The sequence below is a fragment of the Nicotiana tabacum genome, chromosome 21 (genome assembly GCF_000715075.1).
Source record: "Nicotiana tabacum cultivar K326 chromosome 21, ASM71507v2, whole genome shotgun sequence".
In the NCBI taxonomy this organism is placed as follows: Eukaryota; Viridiplantae; Streptophyta; class Magnoliopsida; order Solanales; family Solanaceae; genus Nicotiana; species Nicotiana tabacum.
Genome location: NC_134100.1, coordinates 94,334,676 through 94,353,128, shown reverse-complemented (window position 1 = coordinate 94,353,128; position 18,453 = coordinate 94,334,676). Strand labels below are relative to the sequence as shown.

General features: G+C 34.2%; 3 protein-coding genes across 6 annotated transcripts; 2 read left to right on the top strand and 1 right to left on the bottom strand.

Moving 5' to 3' along the window:
* The first annotated feature begins 739 nt into the window (after positions 1 to 739).
* LOC107771658 (heme-binding-like protein At3g10130, chloroplastic) lies at positions 740 to 7,469 on the top strand. 4 transcript variants are annotated; one of them, XM_075241617.1, is made up of 8 exons: positions 740 to 1,183; positions 4,792 to 4,925; positions 5,013 to 5,081; positions 5,320 to 5,391; positions 5,552 to 5,634; positions 5,727 to 5,858; positions 6,126 to 6,339; positions 7,132 to 7,469. In XM_075241617.1, the coding sequence occupies exons 2-8, from the start codon at positions 4,821 to 4,823 to the stop codon at positions 7,174 to 7,176; spliced, it is 720 nt and encodes a 239-aa protein (XP_075097718.1). In that variant the 5' UTR covers positions 740 to 1,183; positions 4,792 to 4,820; the 3' UTR covers positions 7,177 to 7,469. The 4 variants fall into 4 exon arrangements, with proteins under 4 accessions (XP_075097718.1, XP_016446565.1, XP_016446564.1 ...); XM_016591079.2 differs by having other exon boundaries at positions 745 to 1,183; positions 4,788 to 4,925; XM_016591078.2 differs by lacking the exon at positions 740 to 1,183 and adding an exon at positions 1,538 to 3,302 and having other exon boundaries at positions 4,788 to 4,925.
* Positions 7,470 to 8,801: 1,332 nt separating this feature from the next.
* LOC107771659 (3-ketoacyl-CoA synthase 11-like) lies at positions 8,802 to 12,046 on the top strand. Its single transcript, XM_016591082.2, has 2 exons — positions 8,802 to 8,889; positions 10,087 to 12,046. The coding sequence occupies exon 2, from the start codon at positions 10,095 to 10,097 to the stop codon at positions 11,628 to 11,630; it is 1,536 nt and encodes a 511-aa protein (XP_016446568.2). The 5' UTR covers positions 8,802 to 8,889; positions 10,087 to 10,094; the 3' UTR covers positions 11,631 to 12,046.
* A 929-nt stretch (positions 12,047 to 12,975) lies between these two features.
* Positions 12,976 to 15,465, bottom strand: LOC107771657 (putative histone H2A variant 3). Its single transcript, XM_016591077.2, has 2 exons — positions 15,195 to 15,465; positions 12,976 to 13,476 (listed from the first exon to the last, which is right to left on the bottom strand). Exons 1-2 carry the CDS (start codon positions 15,297 to 15,299, stop codon positions 13,180 to 13,182), a joined length of 402 nt encoding a protein of 133 aa, XP_016446563.1. The 5' UTR covers positions 15,300 to 15,465; the 3' UTR covers positions 12,976 to 13,179.
* Between the last annotated feature and the right edge of the window lie 2,988 nt (positions 15,466 to 18,453).

Below are 18,453 nucleotides of genomic sequence, written 5' to 3'. Positions count from 1 at the left end.
AAAAGTTATGATGCATATGAAGATAATATCTCATTTGAAGGAATTTGAAATTTGGGGAGAAAAAAGTTTAACAATTTAGAGATTTGATTAATGAAAAATAATAAAAATAAAAAATCCATGAAAGGGTTTGATTTTGCTGGTATCGTATCCCAATATCCACGTAAATAAAGGATTCTACATTTAAGGAAAAGCAAAATTATAGGAGTATTTAGTTTTATCCATAGTCTAGGGATTGATTTAGTCTTGACTTTCGGATTTGATAAATGATCGTATGTCATTAAATTAGACTTGCATCGGTGAAACTGGAGAGATTCTATACGGGAGGGGAGCCGGATCTATTTTTTACGATACAGTTATCTTTTTATTTCGTTCCTAAAAGATTGATATATTTTTTAATTAGAAAATAATTTAAATTTCAATTTCAATTTAATACTCTTATTGACATGATTTTACAGTTACCACAAATATCCATGACATATTCTAAAATATAGGTTTTAAAATTTTCTTTTTCTTTTTAGATTTGTGTCGAATTAGATTTACCCGGAGATAATGAAGTTAAATTAATCAAAAGAAAGTTCAGAATAGAAAAACTAACCCAACCTCGATATTTAAATTATAATTTATACTTAAATTAAAAGAATTTAAAAAAAAACAAAACCAAATGAGGGACCTGCAATAAATCACAACCAATCCTTTCTATGGTCAATATTTATTACACGTAAGCCAAAGACATCCTTTTAAAACATGCAAACTAAAAACATCACTACTAAAAACAATGGCCACCTCACAACTTTCCGACCTCATTTTCCGGCCATCACTTCACAGGCGAACCAATTTCCGGCAATGCCACCCTACTTCAGTCTTTCTCACTCCTCCAAAAAATATCAAAACAAAAACTCTTAAATATGACAGAAAAATTAAGTGGTTAATTAAGTTTAGTTTAGTTGATAAACAGAGCCCAACCAAAAAACCAACAGTTGATATGAACCAATTAGTGGAATTTTTATATGAGGATTTACCTCATCTTTTTGATGATCAAGGTATTGATCGTAAGGCATATGATGATTATGTGAAGTTTAGGGATCCAATTACAAAACATGATTCAATTGATGGCTATTTGTTTAATATTGCCATGTTGAAACAGTTGTTTAAGCCTGATTTTCAGCTGCATTGGGCTAAACAGGTTAGTATTTCTACCCTTCTTGTTAATTGGTTAGTTAAACTTCCTTTGTTGGGAGCATGGCGTAATTAGTAGTTGCCAACGGGTTCAAGCCATGAAAACCGACTCTTGCATAAATGCGAGGTAGGTCCAAATGATCGAATTGTAGTTCTTAACAATAGTAGGTCGAGATGATCGAATGGAAATGACAATTTTTACATGGCATATTTTCATACATTCTGGTCTTCAGTCTCTTACATAAATTAAGAACATTGAAATAATATGTCAAGGAGTCGTTTGAACATTATTTTTTTTCCTTCTATCCAAAAGACGTATTTTCAAGCCATGTTTGGTTATCAAATTGGACTGAACTTTTGTGTTTTTTTTTTTTTTTGAAAATGAGTTTTAAGTTTGAAGTAAAAATTCACTTTCTCTTACAAAACTGTAATATTTTTTCAAGTGAAATACATGTCCAAACATAACTTTAAATTTCAAATATTATTTTTCAACTTAACTCCGATCCAAACACTACTTTGTTTTCTTTTAGAAATCACATTTTTATGTCCTAAGCGTCTACTAAATGTCTCATCCGAAGCTCATGAGACTATCAACAACTGTGACCATCACCTTCATCGATATATTTTCACAGTGAATTTCTACACTATAAATGAAATTTAACAGGCTATAAGATGTCAAACTCGTTATGTAGATCAATTGTTGTAAGTCAATATAACCTAATTGTTCAACTATCTATACGTTATCAGTTTACATAATCTTTACCTGTAGTTTAACTTCTATTAACTGTTTTAGTGTATATAGTTGTAACGTATAACTGTCTAAACTTCATGTTAATGATAGCATTTACTTGTAGATGATATTATTCATTTATCTTGTTCGTTAGTGATTAAATTTTGATCACTCTTCTAAGCTTTCTACCGTTAATGCTGGTCGATAAAAATTCCTTCAAAAGTTCACTAGTACGTTAAGCACTTAAGCCTAGACAGTTGACATTAATAGACTACTAATACTCACATGATAGACAAAACTATTTTATAATTTGCTGATTATATATAATAATCATGTCATGACCAATTATATATGGAATTATCAATACAATCACAATTCACATCATTATGTGAGGCTAATTCCACTACTAGAAAACTGTCAAAAAAGCATCCAGAGCATACCGACAGAAATTGATTGGAAATAATACCGACTGACATCGGTCAGAAACGAAGTAAATTGGTCGAAAATATCAAATAACAAATTGTAAATAAAAATACCGACCGCAATTAGTAGAAAAATGTGATCCCACAAAAAAGAAAGTTTACTTTATCTGACACTGTTAAAATTTTCGACCGATTACGGTCGGAAAATGATCAATTTTTTACCAAAGCCCGATCAGACTTGCATACTATCAAATATAGGTTTTAGAAGTTTATTTTTCTTTTTAGATTTGTATCGAATTAAGTTAGATTTGTGTCGAATTAGATTTGCCCGGAGATAATGAAATTAAAATTAATCAAAAGAAAGTTCAGAATAGAAAAACTTAACCAACCTCGATATTTAAATTATAACTTATACTTAAATTAAAAGAATTTAAAAAGAAAAAAAAAACAAATGAGGGACCTGCAATAAATCACAACCAATCCTTTCTATGGTCAATATTTATTACACGTAAGCCAAAGACATCCTTTTACAACATGCAAACTAAAAACATCACTACTAAAAACAAATGGCCACCTCACAACTTTCCGACCTCATTTTCCGGCCATCACTTCACCGGCGCACCACTTTCCGGCAATGCCACCCTACTTCAGTCTTTCTCACTCCTCCAAAAAATATCAAAACAAAAACTCTTAAATATGACAGAAAAATCAAGTGTTTAATTAAGTTTAGTTTAGTTGATAAACAGAGCCCAACCAAAAAACCAACAGTTGATATGAACCAATTAGTGGAATTTTTATATGAGGATTTGCCTCATCTTTTTGATGATCAAGGTATTGATCGTAAGGCATATGATGATTATGTGAAGTATAGGGATCCAATTACAAAACATGATTCAATTGATGGCTATTTGTTTAATATTGCAATGTTGAAACAGTTGTTTAGGCCTGATTTTCAGCTGCATTGGGCTAAACAGGTTAGCATTTCTGCAGTTTCTTGTGAATTGGTTGTGTGGCTATGAGGTGCCTAAAGTAAAAATAGCACGGGCTAGCCAATTTTCGGATTGGTAATTGAAAAATAGTCAACGTTTGCAAAGTCATTGAAAAATAGCCACTATTTTGCTGCAACATGGAAAGTTACAACATAATATACTGGAGATTAGTGCACATGTGTATGAACTTTCAGCATAATATACTGGAGATTGGAGGAGCACATGTGTATGAACTTTCAGCACCATGATATTATGCTGGAACTCCAGTATATTATGCTGGAAGTTCATAGGTAAAAAATTCGAACTCCAGTATATTATGCTGGAATATTTTTCGGATTTTGAATAGGGTTTTCGTTCAGATTTATCTTTACATGAAAAGTGGCTAAGTTTTGATTACTTTTGAAAATGTGGCTATTTTTTAATTACCACTTGTAAATCTGACTATTTTTGAATTTAACCCGTGCCTAAAAGATGGAGTAGGATTTAAGTTATATACGCCGTCATGTAAAGGTTATTATTATACTCAGTGGATATAAACTTGTGGGTTGATTACAATATTTAGCAGATTACTAGTTAATACTTACTAGAGATTAACATGTAATTACTAGTTAATAAGTGACCTCATTGTTTAAATATTTTTATACCATTAATGGATAGAATTTCAACTCTAAAGGATAACTATACCTAATATAGGTGACTATTAGGGTGCCTAAGAAGCCACCACACTAATTGTCCTTAGAAAGTTGTATTAGTAATCTGGATAACAAGGCAGATTACCTATTACGACAAGTTAAAATATACCGATAGTGTGTGTATATAAGTTAAATAAATTGGTTGTTTAAACTCTCTGTTTTTTTATCGCTTTTCGTTCTTCTTATTATGTTTTCGGTTGGTTTAAGGTGTTGCACAAATATTCAAGAACATAGTATCACCCTTATACATAGTACATTTACTGCTCTTTGAATATCAGTCCACTGTTTGTTAAATGCAGAGGCACAGATGAACTGATGAACTGCTTCTGATTGTTTAAGTGTGTCATTTCATTAAGTGAAGAATTTTACATGTTGAGTATTATGTAGTTTGGTATTGGGGCAGAAGTTGCATCTAATCTGTTTGTTTTGTGCTACTAAACTTAATTGCGTATTAGTGTCTCATGGTTTTGCATATCCATTTAAGGATACCGATACATGTAGTGTACTATGTAGGTTCTCTTTTTCAAAATTTAGTTTGGAAACAGCCTCTCTATCCTCACAAGATAGGGGTAAGGTCTGCGTATATGCTACCCTCCCCAGATCCCACGGTGTGGGATAATACTGGGTATGTTATTGTTGTTGTTGTAGTTTGGTATTGGAGCAGAAGTTTTATTTAATCATTTAATCAGTTTGCTTTGAGCTACTAAACTTGTATTTTTAAGGAATGTGATGCATAGATTATGCATTTGAATCTTTTGAGTGATTGAGTTTGTTGTAGACAGGACCCTATGAAATAACTACAAGGTGGACAATGGTAATGAAGTTCATTCTTCTTCCATGGAAACCTGAATTAGTCTTCACCGGCACTTCTGTTATGGGCGTCAATCCTGAAACAAACAAATTTAACAGCCATGTGGTTTGATTCTTCACTCTTCCTCGACGCGAATTCAAATTTTTAGATTGCTTTGCGAATTAGTCACCGACTCTTTGTTGAAATCTATAGGACTACTGGGATTCAATTAAGAATAACGATTATTTTTCTGTAGAAGGTCTGCTGGAGGTCATAAAACAGGTGCGCGTTCGAACTGTTTTAGTTTATGCTTTTAATTAAATTCTTGGACTGTTGGGATAAACCGGCCCAATGATACTCTTAACATGGTGTGATATTGTCCGCTTGGGGCCAAGCCCGCACGGTTTTCACTAAAAGGGCTCGTACCATTAAGAGATCCTTACACCTTATATATAAGCTCCCAATATTTTCAGCTACCAATGTCGCCTTATTATGATTTGAGAATACAAATCTTGGGCAGTTAAGGATTTACAAGACTCCGGATTTGGAAACACCTAGTTATCAGATATTAAGAAGAACAGCAACTTACGAGGTTTGTAGTATTTATGTTATAACATCGTATTTTCAAGCTAAGAACTTCTATATTAGGCGTACATTTTTATTTGGTTTGCGCTACTTTTAGCTGAACTGATGCACTAGGACGTTTAGATTTATGATGTGGAATGGTCACAACTTTCATTGGTGCAATACAGGTCAGGAAATATGATCCGTTTATAGTTGTAGAAACAGAAGGTGACAAACTCGCAGGAAATAGAGGTTTCAATGATGTTGCGGGGTGAGATAAGTTGACTATTTTTTTTAAAAGAAAAAAACTTCTGTGATGTTTTCTGATTTAGATTGGTAGACTGTTAACTCGTCTTAATATAGGTACATATTTGGCAAAAATTCAGCGACAGAGAAGATACCGATGACTACTCCTGTCTTCACTCAGGCATTCGATGCTGAAAAATCTAAAGTGTCAATCCAGATAGTTCTTCCATCGGATAAATCTTTGAGCAGGTAACACTTAACACGTTGTATTAATAATATACAAGAAAACATCTCACACTGAGTGAAAACAGTATGGAATCTTTAAATATTCTTAGCACTGATCTGATTATACTTTTTGACAATATGGTTTCACATTTTAACAATTTGTTGAAACTTAGTGGCTTTTCATATATATAAGTCATCATAAGCATCGCCCGCCTATGTGTAAGAGTTGGACTTTAGTCCTTTTCTTTGTTCAAATGAGACCTATGGAAATTATTGCCTTATTCTTAACAGCTTACCAGCTCCCAATCAAGAAGGTATAAGCTTAAGGAAAACGGAAGGAGGCATCGCTGCTGCATTAAAATTTAGTGGAAAACCAACTGATGATGTTGTTCGAGAAAAGGAGAAACAACTCAGATCAAGTCTTATTAAGGACGGTCTCAAACCTCAATCGGATTGCATGCTTGCTCGCTACAATGATCCTGGTCGAACGTGGAAGTTTATAATGGTATATTTCTATGTACTGATAATGTTCCTTTCATTGCATTCCTGCTTAAGTTCTTCTTTTGCTTTAGACTTTAGAAAAAGGAATCTTCTTTTGCTCTTTCTATTTCTGTTTTCAATTATCAGTGCCTTCATTACCAAGGGCGGAGCTAGTATACTATGTACGGTTTCGGCAGAACCCACTAACTTTAGCTGAAACCATGTATTTTGTTAAAAAATAAAACCACTCAATGTGTATAAATAATTTATTCAGAACCCAGTAAGTCAGCCTTTTCTATAATAAGACCCCATAAACTTAAAATCTTAGCTCGGCCTCTGTTCACTACTGAATATTTTGATATTCCAACTAGTTTGAGATTGAGGCATAGGTGATTGATTGATCAATAAAATTAGTTTGACATTATGTTTGGTATATTATCTACTGCTAATATTTTCTCATCTGATGGAAGGTTTTTGTTGGTGTTTGCATTATATTTTATGATCCTTTGGGTGACAAGAGTGGGTTGCTCTAGTGGTGAGCACCCTCCACTTCCAACCAAGAGGTTGTGAGTTCGAGTCACCCCAAGAACAAGGTGGGGAGTTCTTGTCGGGAGGGAGCCGAGGGTCTATCGAAAACAGCCTTTCTACCCCAGGGTAGGGGTAAGGTCTGCGTACACACTACCTTCCCCATACCCCACTAGTTCCCCATACCCCACTAGTGGGATTATACTGGGTTGTTGTTGTTGTAGTGTTCTTTATCACTTCTTAAAGTCATTGTGTGTCTAATCTATTTGTTTTTCTGTTTGGATTTTTGCAGAGGAATGAAGTTCTTATATGGCTTGAGGATTTCAAGCTGGATTAAGCTCCCATTCTCAAAATTGCTGAGAGTTTCATGAGTGAAAAACAGGAGAGATTCACAAGCAAAGACAGTTTAGAAAAATGTTCTTATACTGAACAGATCCAAAAGCTATGAAATTAGGTTTACTGTATTTTGTATCTCAAAATATTTAGAGATTTTGACAAATATATGGCTTGTACATAGCACAGAATGCTTGTGCTGAACACTACTAAACTGATTTCTCTTGTGCACTGCACCAAATATTGTTAGAGCTGTAGTTCTATGAGTTGAAGGGGAGCCTTGGCGTAACGGGTAAAGTTAATGTCATGTGACCAGGAGTTCATAGGTTCGAGCCGTGAAAACAATCTCTTGCAGATATGCAGGGTAAGGCTGCGTACAATAGACCCTTGTGGTCCGGCCCTTCCCCGAACCCCGCGCATAGTGAAAGCTTAGTGCAGCGGATTGCCCTTTCATGTCGTTCTATGAGCTGACTGTGTAAATACTATTTATACTGTCAAATCACTTATAAGGTAATGGTAAGTAACTATATTTAATTGGATAGATACACCATGTCAATTCTGTTATTTTTATGGTACTAACAAAGTGGAAACTTAAAAAACAAAAAATGTGAGTGTAGATGTAGAACAGATCCGAGGGGGAAAATATGGCTGGCCTTAATACTGAAATTAAAAATTATGGTTAGAGCAAATAAGGTCAATAACAAAGATGATACTGTTATTACCAAAAACAAAAAGATGATACTGTTTCCTACAGAAAAATTGCAAGTACTATTTCCTAGCCAAAATTTGCATAAACAAGAAAATTTTGTTTCATGAATATAGCTATCGACGTATATTTAAGAAGGGGAGCAACTATATAACCAGCAAAATACTCATAAAAAGTTAACAAAAAAAGGGAAATAATTTTTGGTTCAGGCCTTGGAAAATACTTTAGGGAAAACCATTTTCTTTACAATTATCTTAACTTTTAACTCCATATATTTCTTGTTTCAATGGAGCATAATCATTAATCTTTATCTTATTGATCTTCAATATATATATATATATATTCGAAAAAGAAATCACCAACCAATTAAACATCGAAAAATATTTTCCATGGAAAATGACTTACGTCACACCAAACACACTTAGTCTACTTAAACTCTTGAAGAGTAAGTACATTATTACTTGACGAGGGTTTTTGTATTTTCCAAACAACATTATAGTTAGTAATATAAGGTCCTAAATATATAAGTCTATCTTTCGTTTGAATAACAAATTCATCAATGTTAGAGTTTAGAACAAAACTAATTATCTTGAGAGTCAAAAACAAAATCAGGTCACAGGTTGGTAAAAATTTATTTGCATCGGGTATTTATATTAATTTATCATAATTAAGTAATTTTAGTAGGTAAAAGCATGGATTAGTTAACTATAATTAAGTGGGATGAGTCTATTTACAAACTCATATCATGCACCTATTATTAATTTGACATAAACACCCGATGCAGATAAATTTCCATTAAAATTGATGGCATTGCATGTTCTTCTAATTCGTTTTTTTCTAACCGTCAAACTCTCATTACCTCTGATTTCTAACAAAAGTTTAATGGATATTACAATTTTACAAAAACTTTGTTTATTTTCTAACTCCCATATGATATTCTAGTTTAGTTCTCTTTCTCATTTGCTTCTCTAGGGGGATTAAAGCTATCTGGGGTGTGACTACCATCTAAAGGTCATTTCTTTATCTGTTTTTTTTTTAACTTTTTTGTTTCTGAATTTTATTTTAATGTTTATCTATGCAAAATCTGTTCTTGGTCATAGTGGTGATTGAGTTTTTTTAATCAAAATTGAACCCATTTATGCACCTCCTTTTGTTTTTCTATATGCATTTTAATCCTCTAAATCAAGAAATAAAAAGATATGATGAATCTGATTTATTGCAATATGAGCAAACACTTTAACCACAATTTGGAATAAGATTCATATTGTAATTCAAACTATTTGTGAAAAAACAAGGATACAATGACATTAAAATGAAAATATATATATATATATATATATATATTAAACCAATATTATTTTGCAACTAAATTAGAACTGCATTCTACTTGTAAAAGAGAAGAATCCCAACAAGTTGATTCCCCGCAAAATAGTTTATTTTACGCTATTAGGTCACCTAAATTATAACTATAGGTAACAACCAATAATAAGTGAAATTAGTAAACTTTAATATAAAGTAGATAACCTGCTACAATAGGTCAGACCATTTTGATAGTGTAAAAATCTTAACAGTGTCAATTTATATAAGTTCCTTTAGGTCACATGTTGAAGTTGTGGAAGCAGCCAGATGCGGACCCAGAATTTGTGCACTTTTTGATTTAATTAAAATCTACTTTGTATATAGGGTGCCCACTATTAATATATCACTATTTTCTAAAGACAAATACATGTATACATAAAAAATTTGCCGAACTTTACGGGTGTCGGTGACCCCTCCACTCTGACTATAACTATGTTTTTACGCAACCATTAATGATTGCATTAGGGTAAGCTATCTACATCACACCCCTTGGGTTTGCGGCCCTTCCCCCGACTCTACATAAATGCGGGATACTTTGTGTACCGGGCTGCCTTTTAATATAAAAAATGGCAGCCTGATACACTAAGCTCCCGCTATGCGCGGGGCTCAAGGAAGGGCCGGACCACAAGGGTATATTGTACGCAGTCTTGCCCTGCATTTCTGCAAGAGGCAGTTTTCACGGCTCGAACTCGTGACCTCCTGGTCACACGGCAACAACTTTACTAGTTACGCGAGGGCTCCCCTCCTGCCCTTTAATATATGGAGTATATAGTTAAATTCATGCAAAAATATACTATCCTTGTTATCTCTCAAAGAATTACTTAACCTTATGTCAAATGTTTTTAACAGGGAGAAAAATGACAGAAACAAAAGCAACTACACCCTTGATACCACCCTCATCACAGAAGCTACCAGATTACAACAAGTCAGTTAAGTTGAAATATGTAAAACTTGGTTACCATTACCTAATTACACATGGAATGTACCTCTTATTAACTCCTCTAGTGGCTATTATTGTTGCTCATATGTCAACACTAACTCCTCAAGATCTTTCTGAATTGTGGGATAATCTTCAATACAATCTTATCTCTGTGATTTCATGTTCCACACTCATAGTATTTGTATCAACAATCTACTTCTTAACCCGTCCTCACCCTGTATACCTCGTGGATTTCAACTGCTACAAGCCTGGTGAAGCTCATAAATGCACAATGCAGACTTTTATGGACCAGTCTAGATTAACTGGTGCGTTTTCGGAGGAGAATCTTGAGTTCCAGCGTAGAATCCTTCAACGATCAGGCCTCGGGGATAACACGTACTTTCCCGAGGCTTTGCTCAATGTACCTCCAAATCCATCACTAAAAGAAGCTAGAAAAGAAGCAGAGACAGTTATGTTTGGTGCCATTGATGGTCTATTGGCAAAAACGAACGTGAAAACGAAGGACATTGGAATCTTGATTGTAAACTGCAGCCTGTTTAATCCGACCCCCTCCTTGTCTGCTATGATCATTAACCATTACAAGCTTAGAGGGAATATAGCTAGCTATAATTTAGGTGGAATGGGGTGCAGTGCAGGTGTAGTTTCTATTGATCTTGCTAAGAAACTACTTCAAGTACATCCAAATACATACGCGTTGATCGTTAGCACAGAGAATATAACACTGAATTGGTATCTTGGAAATGATAGATCAAAGTTAGTGTCAAATTGTTTGTTTAGAATGGGAGGTGCAGCTATACTACTTTCAAATAAATGGACAGAAAGAAGAAGATCAAAATACCAACTTTTGCATGCTGTTCGTACGAATAAAGGTGCAGACGATAAGTGCTTCGCTTCTGTGACTCAAGAAGAGGATGCTAATGGGAAACTAGGCGTTTCCTTATCGAAAGAACTAATGGCAGTGGCTGGAGATGCATTGAAAACTAATATTACTACCCTTGGACCCCTTGTATTACCAATATCAGAACAATTGCTTTTCTTTGCTACACTAGTTGGAAGGAAGCTTTTTAAAATTAAACTCAAGCCTTATATTCCTGATTTCAAACTAGCGTTCGAGCATTTCTGCATTCATGCTGGTGGAAGAGCTGTGTTAGATGAAATAGAGAAGAATTTGCATCTTAGTGAATGGCACTTAGAACCATCAAGAATGACATTGTATCGTTTTGGCAACACGTCGAGCAGCTCTCTTTGGTACGAGTTGGCTTATACAGAAGCTAAGGGAAGAGTAAGGAGAGGTGAAAGAGTGTGGCAGATAGGTTTTGGTTCAGGATTTAAGTGTAACAGTGCTGTTTGGAAGGCATTGAGAACTATAAAACCAGCAAAGGAAGTGATCAACCCTTGGATTGATGAGATAGAAAAGTTTCCTGTGGATGTTCCAAAGGTAGCAAACTTTTGAATACCAAATGTCGATCAGCAAGCAGAGGCAGATCCAGAATTTAAAGGTAGTTGATACACCTAGATATTTTTTAAATATTTCTCTAAAATTTTCTATACACACACACATATATATATATATAGTCTAAGTTCGACTCAGTGGGTGCACGTGCACACACTGCGCGCGTATATGCTGAATTAGCCTCTGTTGGCAGTTGTTTCTTTTGATTTTCTGGGGAAAGTTTGTTAGCTTTGCCATAGGAATGGCATTGTAAATTTTTTTGCATCTTACTCCAAGGGTCTTTATCAGTAGTGGTGAATCTAGAAGTAAACTACAAGCAAGGGCATTTTGTTAGTTGTCTATACAGGAATTTTGTTGTCTTTTGGATGTTAATAATTGTACTAGAATTCAATCAACTATTATTGGAAGCTTATTCAGATTGTGAATTTTTATTAAAACTTGTAATCTTGATAGATTCATTTAAGGATAATGTTGATTCACTTTCTAATATTGCTGCAAAATCTTTGACAACTCTACCACAGTATGAACAGTACAAGTTGATGCAAGCTAGGCCAACTTACACGCACTTCAACTGTTCCACCGGTACTTGCTTTCTCGGATCAGCACATATATCTGATAATTCTATCCACTACGGCAAAAAATCCTAAAAGTTCAATTAAAAGTCTCTAGACTTCCGTATTCGCCTAAAAAGGACATAGATCTTCACCATTGACCAGTTCTGCAATTTCCCACACAACAATTTCTTTTCAAACTACAACTTGAAAATGGGATGGTCCTCTTCAACTTCTTTTCTACAGCTAGGTTTATTGTTACCTTTTCAAATTTTGAAGTTGCCAGCTCTCCTGCTCTACAATTCTATCTCGTATAAACTGGAAAAACAAACACCAAGTTGTGCCTTTTAAAAGCAAAAAATGCATAATAAGAGACAAGGTCCACGAGGCTTGAGAAGTGCACGCTTCTATGAAGTGAAATACACGATGTACAAAAATTTTAAACATACTAATCAAATTGCATTTAGAAACTTAAATTTCAGCATCCAATGTATAATGATGCAGATACTAGTCCAACTCAAAGTTGAGATGCAAACAAACCCGACAACTTCTCGTTGGATCACTATGCGCAAGCGCACGTTTCTCTTAAGTGCATGGCTTCACCCATGAAGCAATAGCCTCTTGCTTCGCATCACGTCATGTTTTAAGCGATGAAGCGATGGCTTTTAGTAACACTGAGTTCAGACACTACAGAGGATCTATCTAATCCCCACCAATCACCATGACAGCATTCACAATTCACATTCATTGATGGATGTGTTAAGTAAAGGGCTTGAGAGATAATAGAGGAAATAAGACAATCACTTGCGACATTACTAATATCAGCAAAGAACCATGTCTGGTAAACCTAAGGAGAATCTAGATAGAATATGCAAAAGTAGTTGGTACAGAAATTCTCTGCCTATGCATTTGCAGACACCAAAAGCAAATGGCTAAAGTTTCCAGAAACGAATATTTCTCCAAAAAGGAAGGAGACAACTTGTAAGAGACAGGCTTAATTACTCCTTCGAAGATTTGTTGATGAGCGACTTGTGAATGTGCGGTATTACACCTCCTCCAGCTATAGTTCCTTTGATCAGAGTATCAAGTTCCTCATCACCTCGAATTGCCAGCTGCAAATGTCTTGGAGTGATACGTTTCACTTTCAAATCCTTGCTCGCATTTCCAGCCAACTCCAATACCTCAGCGGTCAGATACTCCATGATAGCAGCAGAGTAGACAGCTGCTGTGGCTCCCACTCTCCCATTTGCCGTGGTCCTCTCTTTCAGCAATCGGTGAATACGCCCAACTGGAAACTGAAAAGGCACAAGCCAAACAGTTTAGAAACCATAACGAAAGATAGTCATTTGATCCCAGCACTGCCAAGGATAAAGGTATTTGCAGAATTTAAGGTCACATAATCCTGCTAATAATATTAGATGCTGATGAAAAAAATTTAAAGACATTACTACACATGGCAGTTTGCAAGTTTGCACGATCCAAGTCAAGAGTCAAAGAAGAGTAACAGAATTCCTGGAATAAAACCACTACCTGACAGACCTTAGTATTGACACAAGTCGTGCATTGCGTAGAGAAACCAGAATAACAAAATTATTCAGCTATCAATAATTATTCAATTTAATCCCTATGGGGTAATTCCCCCTCACAAGATTAGACAAGAGACTTACCTCGTCTCAAAGCCCACTTTCCGATTATCGCGTCGCGTAAAATTCTCGATTCAATGCCGAAAAATCCGAAACTATCCAAAAGTTATATAAAATGATTAATATATGTTCAATAATTCGAAATTCATCTATTAAATAAATTACCCTATCCAAAATGATAAAATTCCTAAAATTCACCCCGGGCCCACGTGCCCGGATTCTGGAAATTTCCGGATGGAACGTTACCCATAATCTGAAGAACTCAAATATATAATTTCTACCTAATTCCATAACTATTTTCGTGGTTAAAATCTCATTTTTATAAAAATCAAGGTTTTTCACCTAAACTTTTGATTTCTAAGATTTACTAGTTATAATCTACTTATAATCTATGTATTTAACTCAAGGGGTGTAGAATTAACTTACCTTCAAGTTGTTAGTTGAACTCCCTTCTCAAAAGCTCTGAAATCGCCCGAAAATGGAGGAAAAATGGGCTCAAAATGTCTGAGTTAGTATACCATTACAGCTACTGCTGTAGAGTGTTGATATGATGCTACTTTGCTACTGCCCATTTGAATATTTGATATGCTATTTCAATATTTTTCAAATTTGGCTACAGTTCAGTTAGCTATATTTGTTCCTTAAAGTTATGATTATCTTGTCAAAAATTATGGCAAGATTCTAGTTACATTTCACGCATTGTATGGTAAGCAAAATGTGGATAGAAATTTGTTGTCACTTGCCTACTTAAAAGATGGTACTATTCTTTTCCAAAAGTACATTAGTTCTCAATTTATTTGGCAGCTATATTTAAGTTATTACATACACATGACCAAACAGAACAAGAAATACCGAACTACCTTTGGTACGGTATTTGGTATATACAATTGAAAAACCGAATACCAAAGTACCGAATCAAAGTTCTTAAATACCGAACCGAAGTACTGAACGTCCAACCCCTAATGGTGAGTGATATCTTGGAGATGATAGCTATCGATCGATAGCAAATAGCAGCCCTTGCGCAAGAAAGGCCCGGCACACAACGCCCTCCCTCACTAAGGCCCTAGTGTGGCGAAAGGGCAAGCATGGGAGCCTCGCGGTTTCGCTCACGCCACGAGCCAGGGTACCAGGCTCGTGGGACTATAAATCCTCTGCTGGTAGGAGGTAGCACGTAACCCGTGGAATTAGTCTAGCTGGCCGGATACCACGATTATCAAAACACAATTCTAAGACATGTCTCATAAAAATCCCTAATTTACAACAATAACCCAAAAATCTAAGCAAAACATAGGTTGCATAAGAATTAAACAAAATCCCAGATAATTTATTGGACAAAAATAGAAAGTAAAAGAGGAAAAGAGGGCGGGAACCTGAAGACCGGCACGAGAAGAACGAGAGGTGGGTTTCTTCTTATCTTTGTCTTTATTTGCCGATGTTTTCCCTGTTATCAATCCCTTTGCTCCTTTCCCCGACATTTTTCCGGCGAAATTTTCCGATTTGAAATTTTTACAGTAAACCCAAAGTTTTGAGGGAGGGGTCTCATTCAGTATTCACAACACTAATCGATCAGTATTTTATTTATATGGAGTATATTGTATTAAATAGAGTTGGACAATTTTGTCCCTTTCCAAAGTACGCTAGAATTCAGTCTTTGCGCCAGACTCGAACCGAGAACATATACTTGATTGAAAAGGGTAAAATAGTAAATCATGGTTATAAACGGGCCTTTTTCACTTTTCTTCATTTTTTATTTTTATTTCATTAAGCAACCTTTTTATTTTTTTATTTTTTCCTTTTTTTGAAGCAACTTAAAATAGATAGAATTACATAAAATTGCACAAAAGTGAAATTAATTCTTTACTCACTTCACTACAATTTTACTCAATTTTTAATATCTAAGAAATCAACGACTATACATCCTCCCAGAAGCGGACCTAGGATTCAGCGGTAGTGCGGGCATCATGACATTCAATATAAGTTTATCAATGCTCATAAAGATTAGTACGGGACGTATACTAATATCTAACTATTTTTTAAAAATATTTGCTAGTATATATGGAGTTTTTGCTGAAGTTTTTGGGTGCCGGTGACCCCACTACTCATCATGTGTGGCCGCCTCTGCATCCTCCCTCATTAATATTAATAATAAACTCCATTAATTTTCTATACTTTTTTTTGTACGTTCTAAAAGAATGATAACGTTCTTGAAGTTTTTTTTAACTTTAATCTTTTCATTTTGTTCATCTTAATAACATGCATTTATAGATATGAATATGTCATGAACTATCTCTACAAGTTATTAGCCCATCAAGTTCGAGCAGCTCAAGCAAACAATAGGCAGCTCTCGTTATACATGAGGTCTGAAAAAGGATCGGACCATATTAAATTTTATGTATGCAATTGTACCTTATATTTTGCACAAGACTATTTCCACATGGTAAAATTAAGGGGCAACTAGGAAGAGAAATCTTTTATTGCAATCAAGAGTTAAATTGGAGTGTGTGTATGTATTTTTTGCCAGTATTTTAAAAGACTTTCTTGGCACTCGCTTCGGGGCTCTCTCCGGGGAGCGACATTATCAAAACGCCCTAAGGCTCACGTGTGGGGTTTGGTTTTGTGAGGCTTACGCCCCAAGCGCTCGACTGTGCACTCGAAATATGCCTAACGCTCAATGCTCAGGGCTCGCCTAACAATTCCTAACGCAAATTATGTGTCTAATTACCTAATTAGCATTGTTGACCCTCAAAATTCTTTAACAAATGAATTATTAAAGTTTTATTTATCTATAAAAATTGAAGATCAAGAGTAACTCTAAATAATGAGTCATAGTATTACATATTTACTGATTAAGAATACCGTTGGGGTGAGTATCACTTGAAGAGTCAAAATTTACATGATCACTTGCTATAGGTCTTCATATCTTAGTCTATCTCTCTCAAAATTATCATACTTTAATTATTTCGCTAATTGAAAGAAATTTTATATTTATTTATAAGGAGTAATACTTTAAATTACAATTTTGATGAAGTTAATGATTATTAACTTTTAGAGAGGTAAACTTTGTAGTTTGATAATATTTTTAAACATATTACGTATGTTTTTTAAATTGTTCGAAAGATAAGACGTTTTAGTTGATTTTTATCTCATAGTAACTTTAACACTATTTCATTATTTATGTTAATAAAAAATGCTAGATATTTTATTTTTATGAGTTTTATAATCCCTTATAATTTTCTTAAATTTTAATGTATTATATATATTTTTTGTGATTATTTTACTATTTTATTAATTTATAAATAAAAAAATTTAAAGATCGTTTCAGGGCTTACGTCTTACCCCACATTAAGTAAAATGTCTCAACTCACGCTCTTTCGCCTTTTAAAACATAGTTTTCTGCTAAATGTCCGAAAGAGAAGCGAGGGTTTTAAGAAGTTGGGCTGTTGGGTTGGGTTTTGGGTTTTATGAAAAAGCTGAGGGTAGAAAATGCAAATAGGTCACACTTGATAGACGATGTCCTTTATTTATATTGTTTTAAATCGTCGGTTCTATAGGCGACCACAGTTTTAAGAAAATAACTTACTAAGAGTGCCCACTAACTTACTAAAAATTCTAATTAGGCCCAAACTTTCCCCCATATATAACTCGGATAGTCCTTTCAAAGAAATTCAAGAATTTTGGTTATAATGCGTTATAATTGAGCTTATAGAAGTCTATATTACATGGATTACACATATATTATACATCCATGTAAATTAGCTAAGAAAAAGACAGAGAGATCGTCGGTTGTATAGGCGACTTATTTTCCAAAATATACTGAACTTCCAAAAAGTGCTAACTATTATAAAATCTTAAATTATGGTGGATGTCTTTAACCATCAAAGGAGTAATGCTCACTATACTTCTTCATTATCTCCATAACTTTCACTACTATAATACTTACGGAGTTATGATTGTAACTCCATAACCTCCTCATGATCTTCCTCTATGATCTCAAATGCTTAATGACATATTCAATGATATATTTCTTTATTTTTCATGCTTATATAAAGGTCTTGTAATAGATAGAAAATGACACACAGTTGAAAAAAAAATAAGAATCTCTATATATCTTTTCTCTCTATATCTCTTAGCTTGTTTTTCCTTATACTATATTATTATTTTGAGCTATATTTCTTAACACTAACAAATTTTATTTCATTCTATGCTACTTTGAAAGAATTCAAATTTATTTAACTATTCAAATGTTTAAAATCTCAAAAAAAAAAAAAAAAAAAAGTAGGTCATTAACTTACTAAAACTACCCACTCACTAAAAAATTTAAACTCAGCCAAAACTTTCCACCAAATCTAACTCGAAAAGCGCTAAAGTTCGTTCACTGTGGTTTTTTATTTTCCAGTACATGGGAAAAGACTAAATAAATTACTTAAAATATCTATGCTTGTGACTTTTATTTATCAAAAAGTCTGTATATTTATTCGTTTCATTCCAAATATGTATGTGTACCTCTGAGTACAAAATCTTAAAAAATCGTATAAATGTTATTAAAAATGTGTTTGAATTAATGGAAAGTTAGTTAACTGTTGTCTTAAATCGCACACACAAGTATACGCGGTCAATCAAGTAATGAAG

Coding starts and splice junctions, on each gene's coding strand:
- LOC107771659 (XM_016591082.2), top strand. CDS start 10,095: ATGACAGAAACAAAAGCAACTACACCCTTGATACCACCCTCATCACAG.
- LOC107771658 (XM_016591079.2), top strand. CDS start 776: ATGGCCACCTCACAACTTTCCGACCTCATTTTCCGGCCATCACTTCAC. Junction 5,392..5,551: donor GAAGAACAGCAACTTACGAG/GTTTGTAGTATT, acceptor GGTGCAATACAG/GTCAGGAAATATGATCCGTT. Junction 6,340..7,131: donor GAACGTGGAAGTTTATAATG/GTATATTTCTAT, acceptor GGATTTTTGCAG/AGGAATGAAGTTCTTATATG.
- LOC107771657 (XM_016591077.2), bottom strand. CDS start 15,299: ATGTCGGGGAAAGGAGCAAAGGGATTGATAACAGGGAAAACATCGGCA. Junction 13,477..15,194: donor CTTCTCGTGCCGGTCTTCAG/GTTCCCGCCCTC, acceptor GTGCCTTTTCAG/TTTCCAGTTGGGCGTATTCA.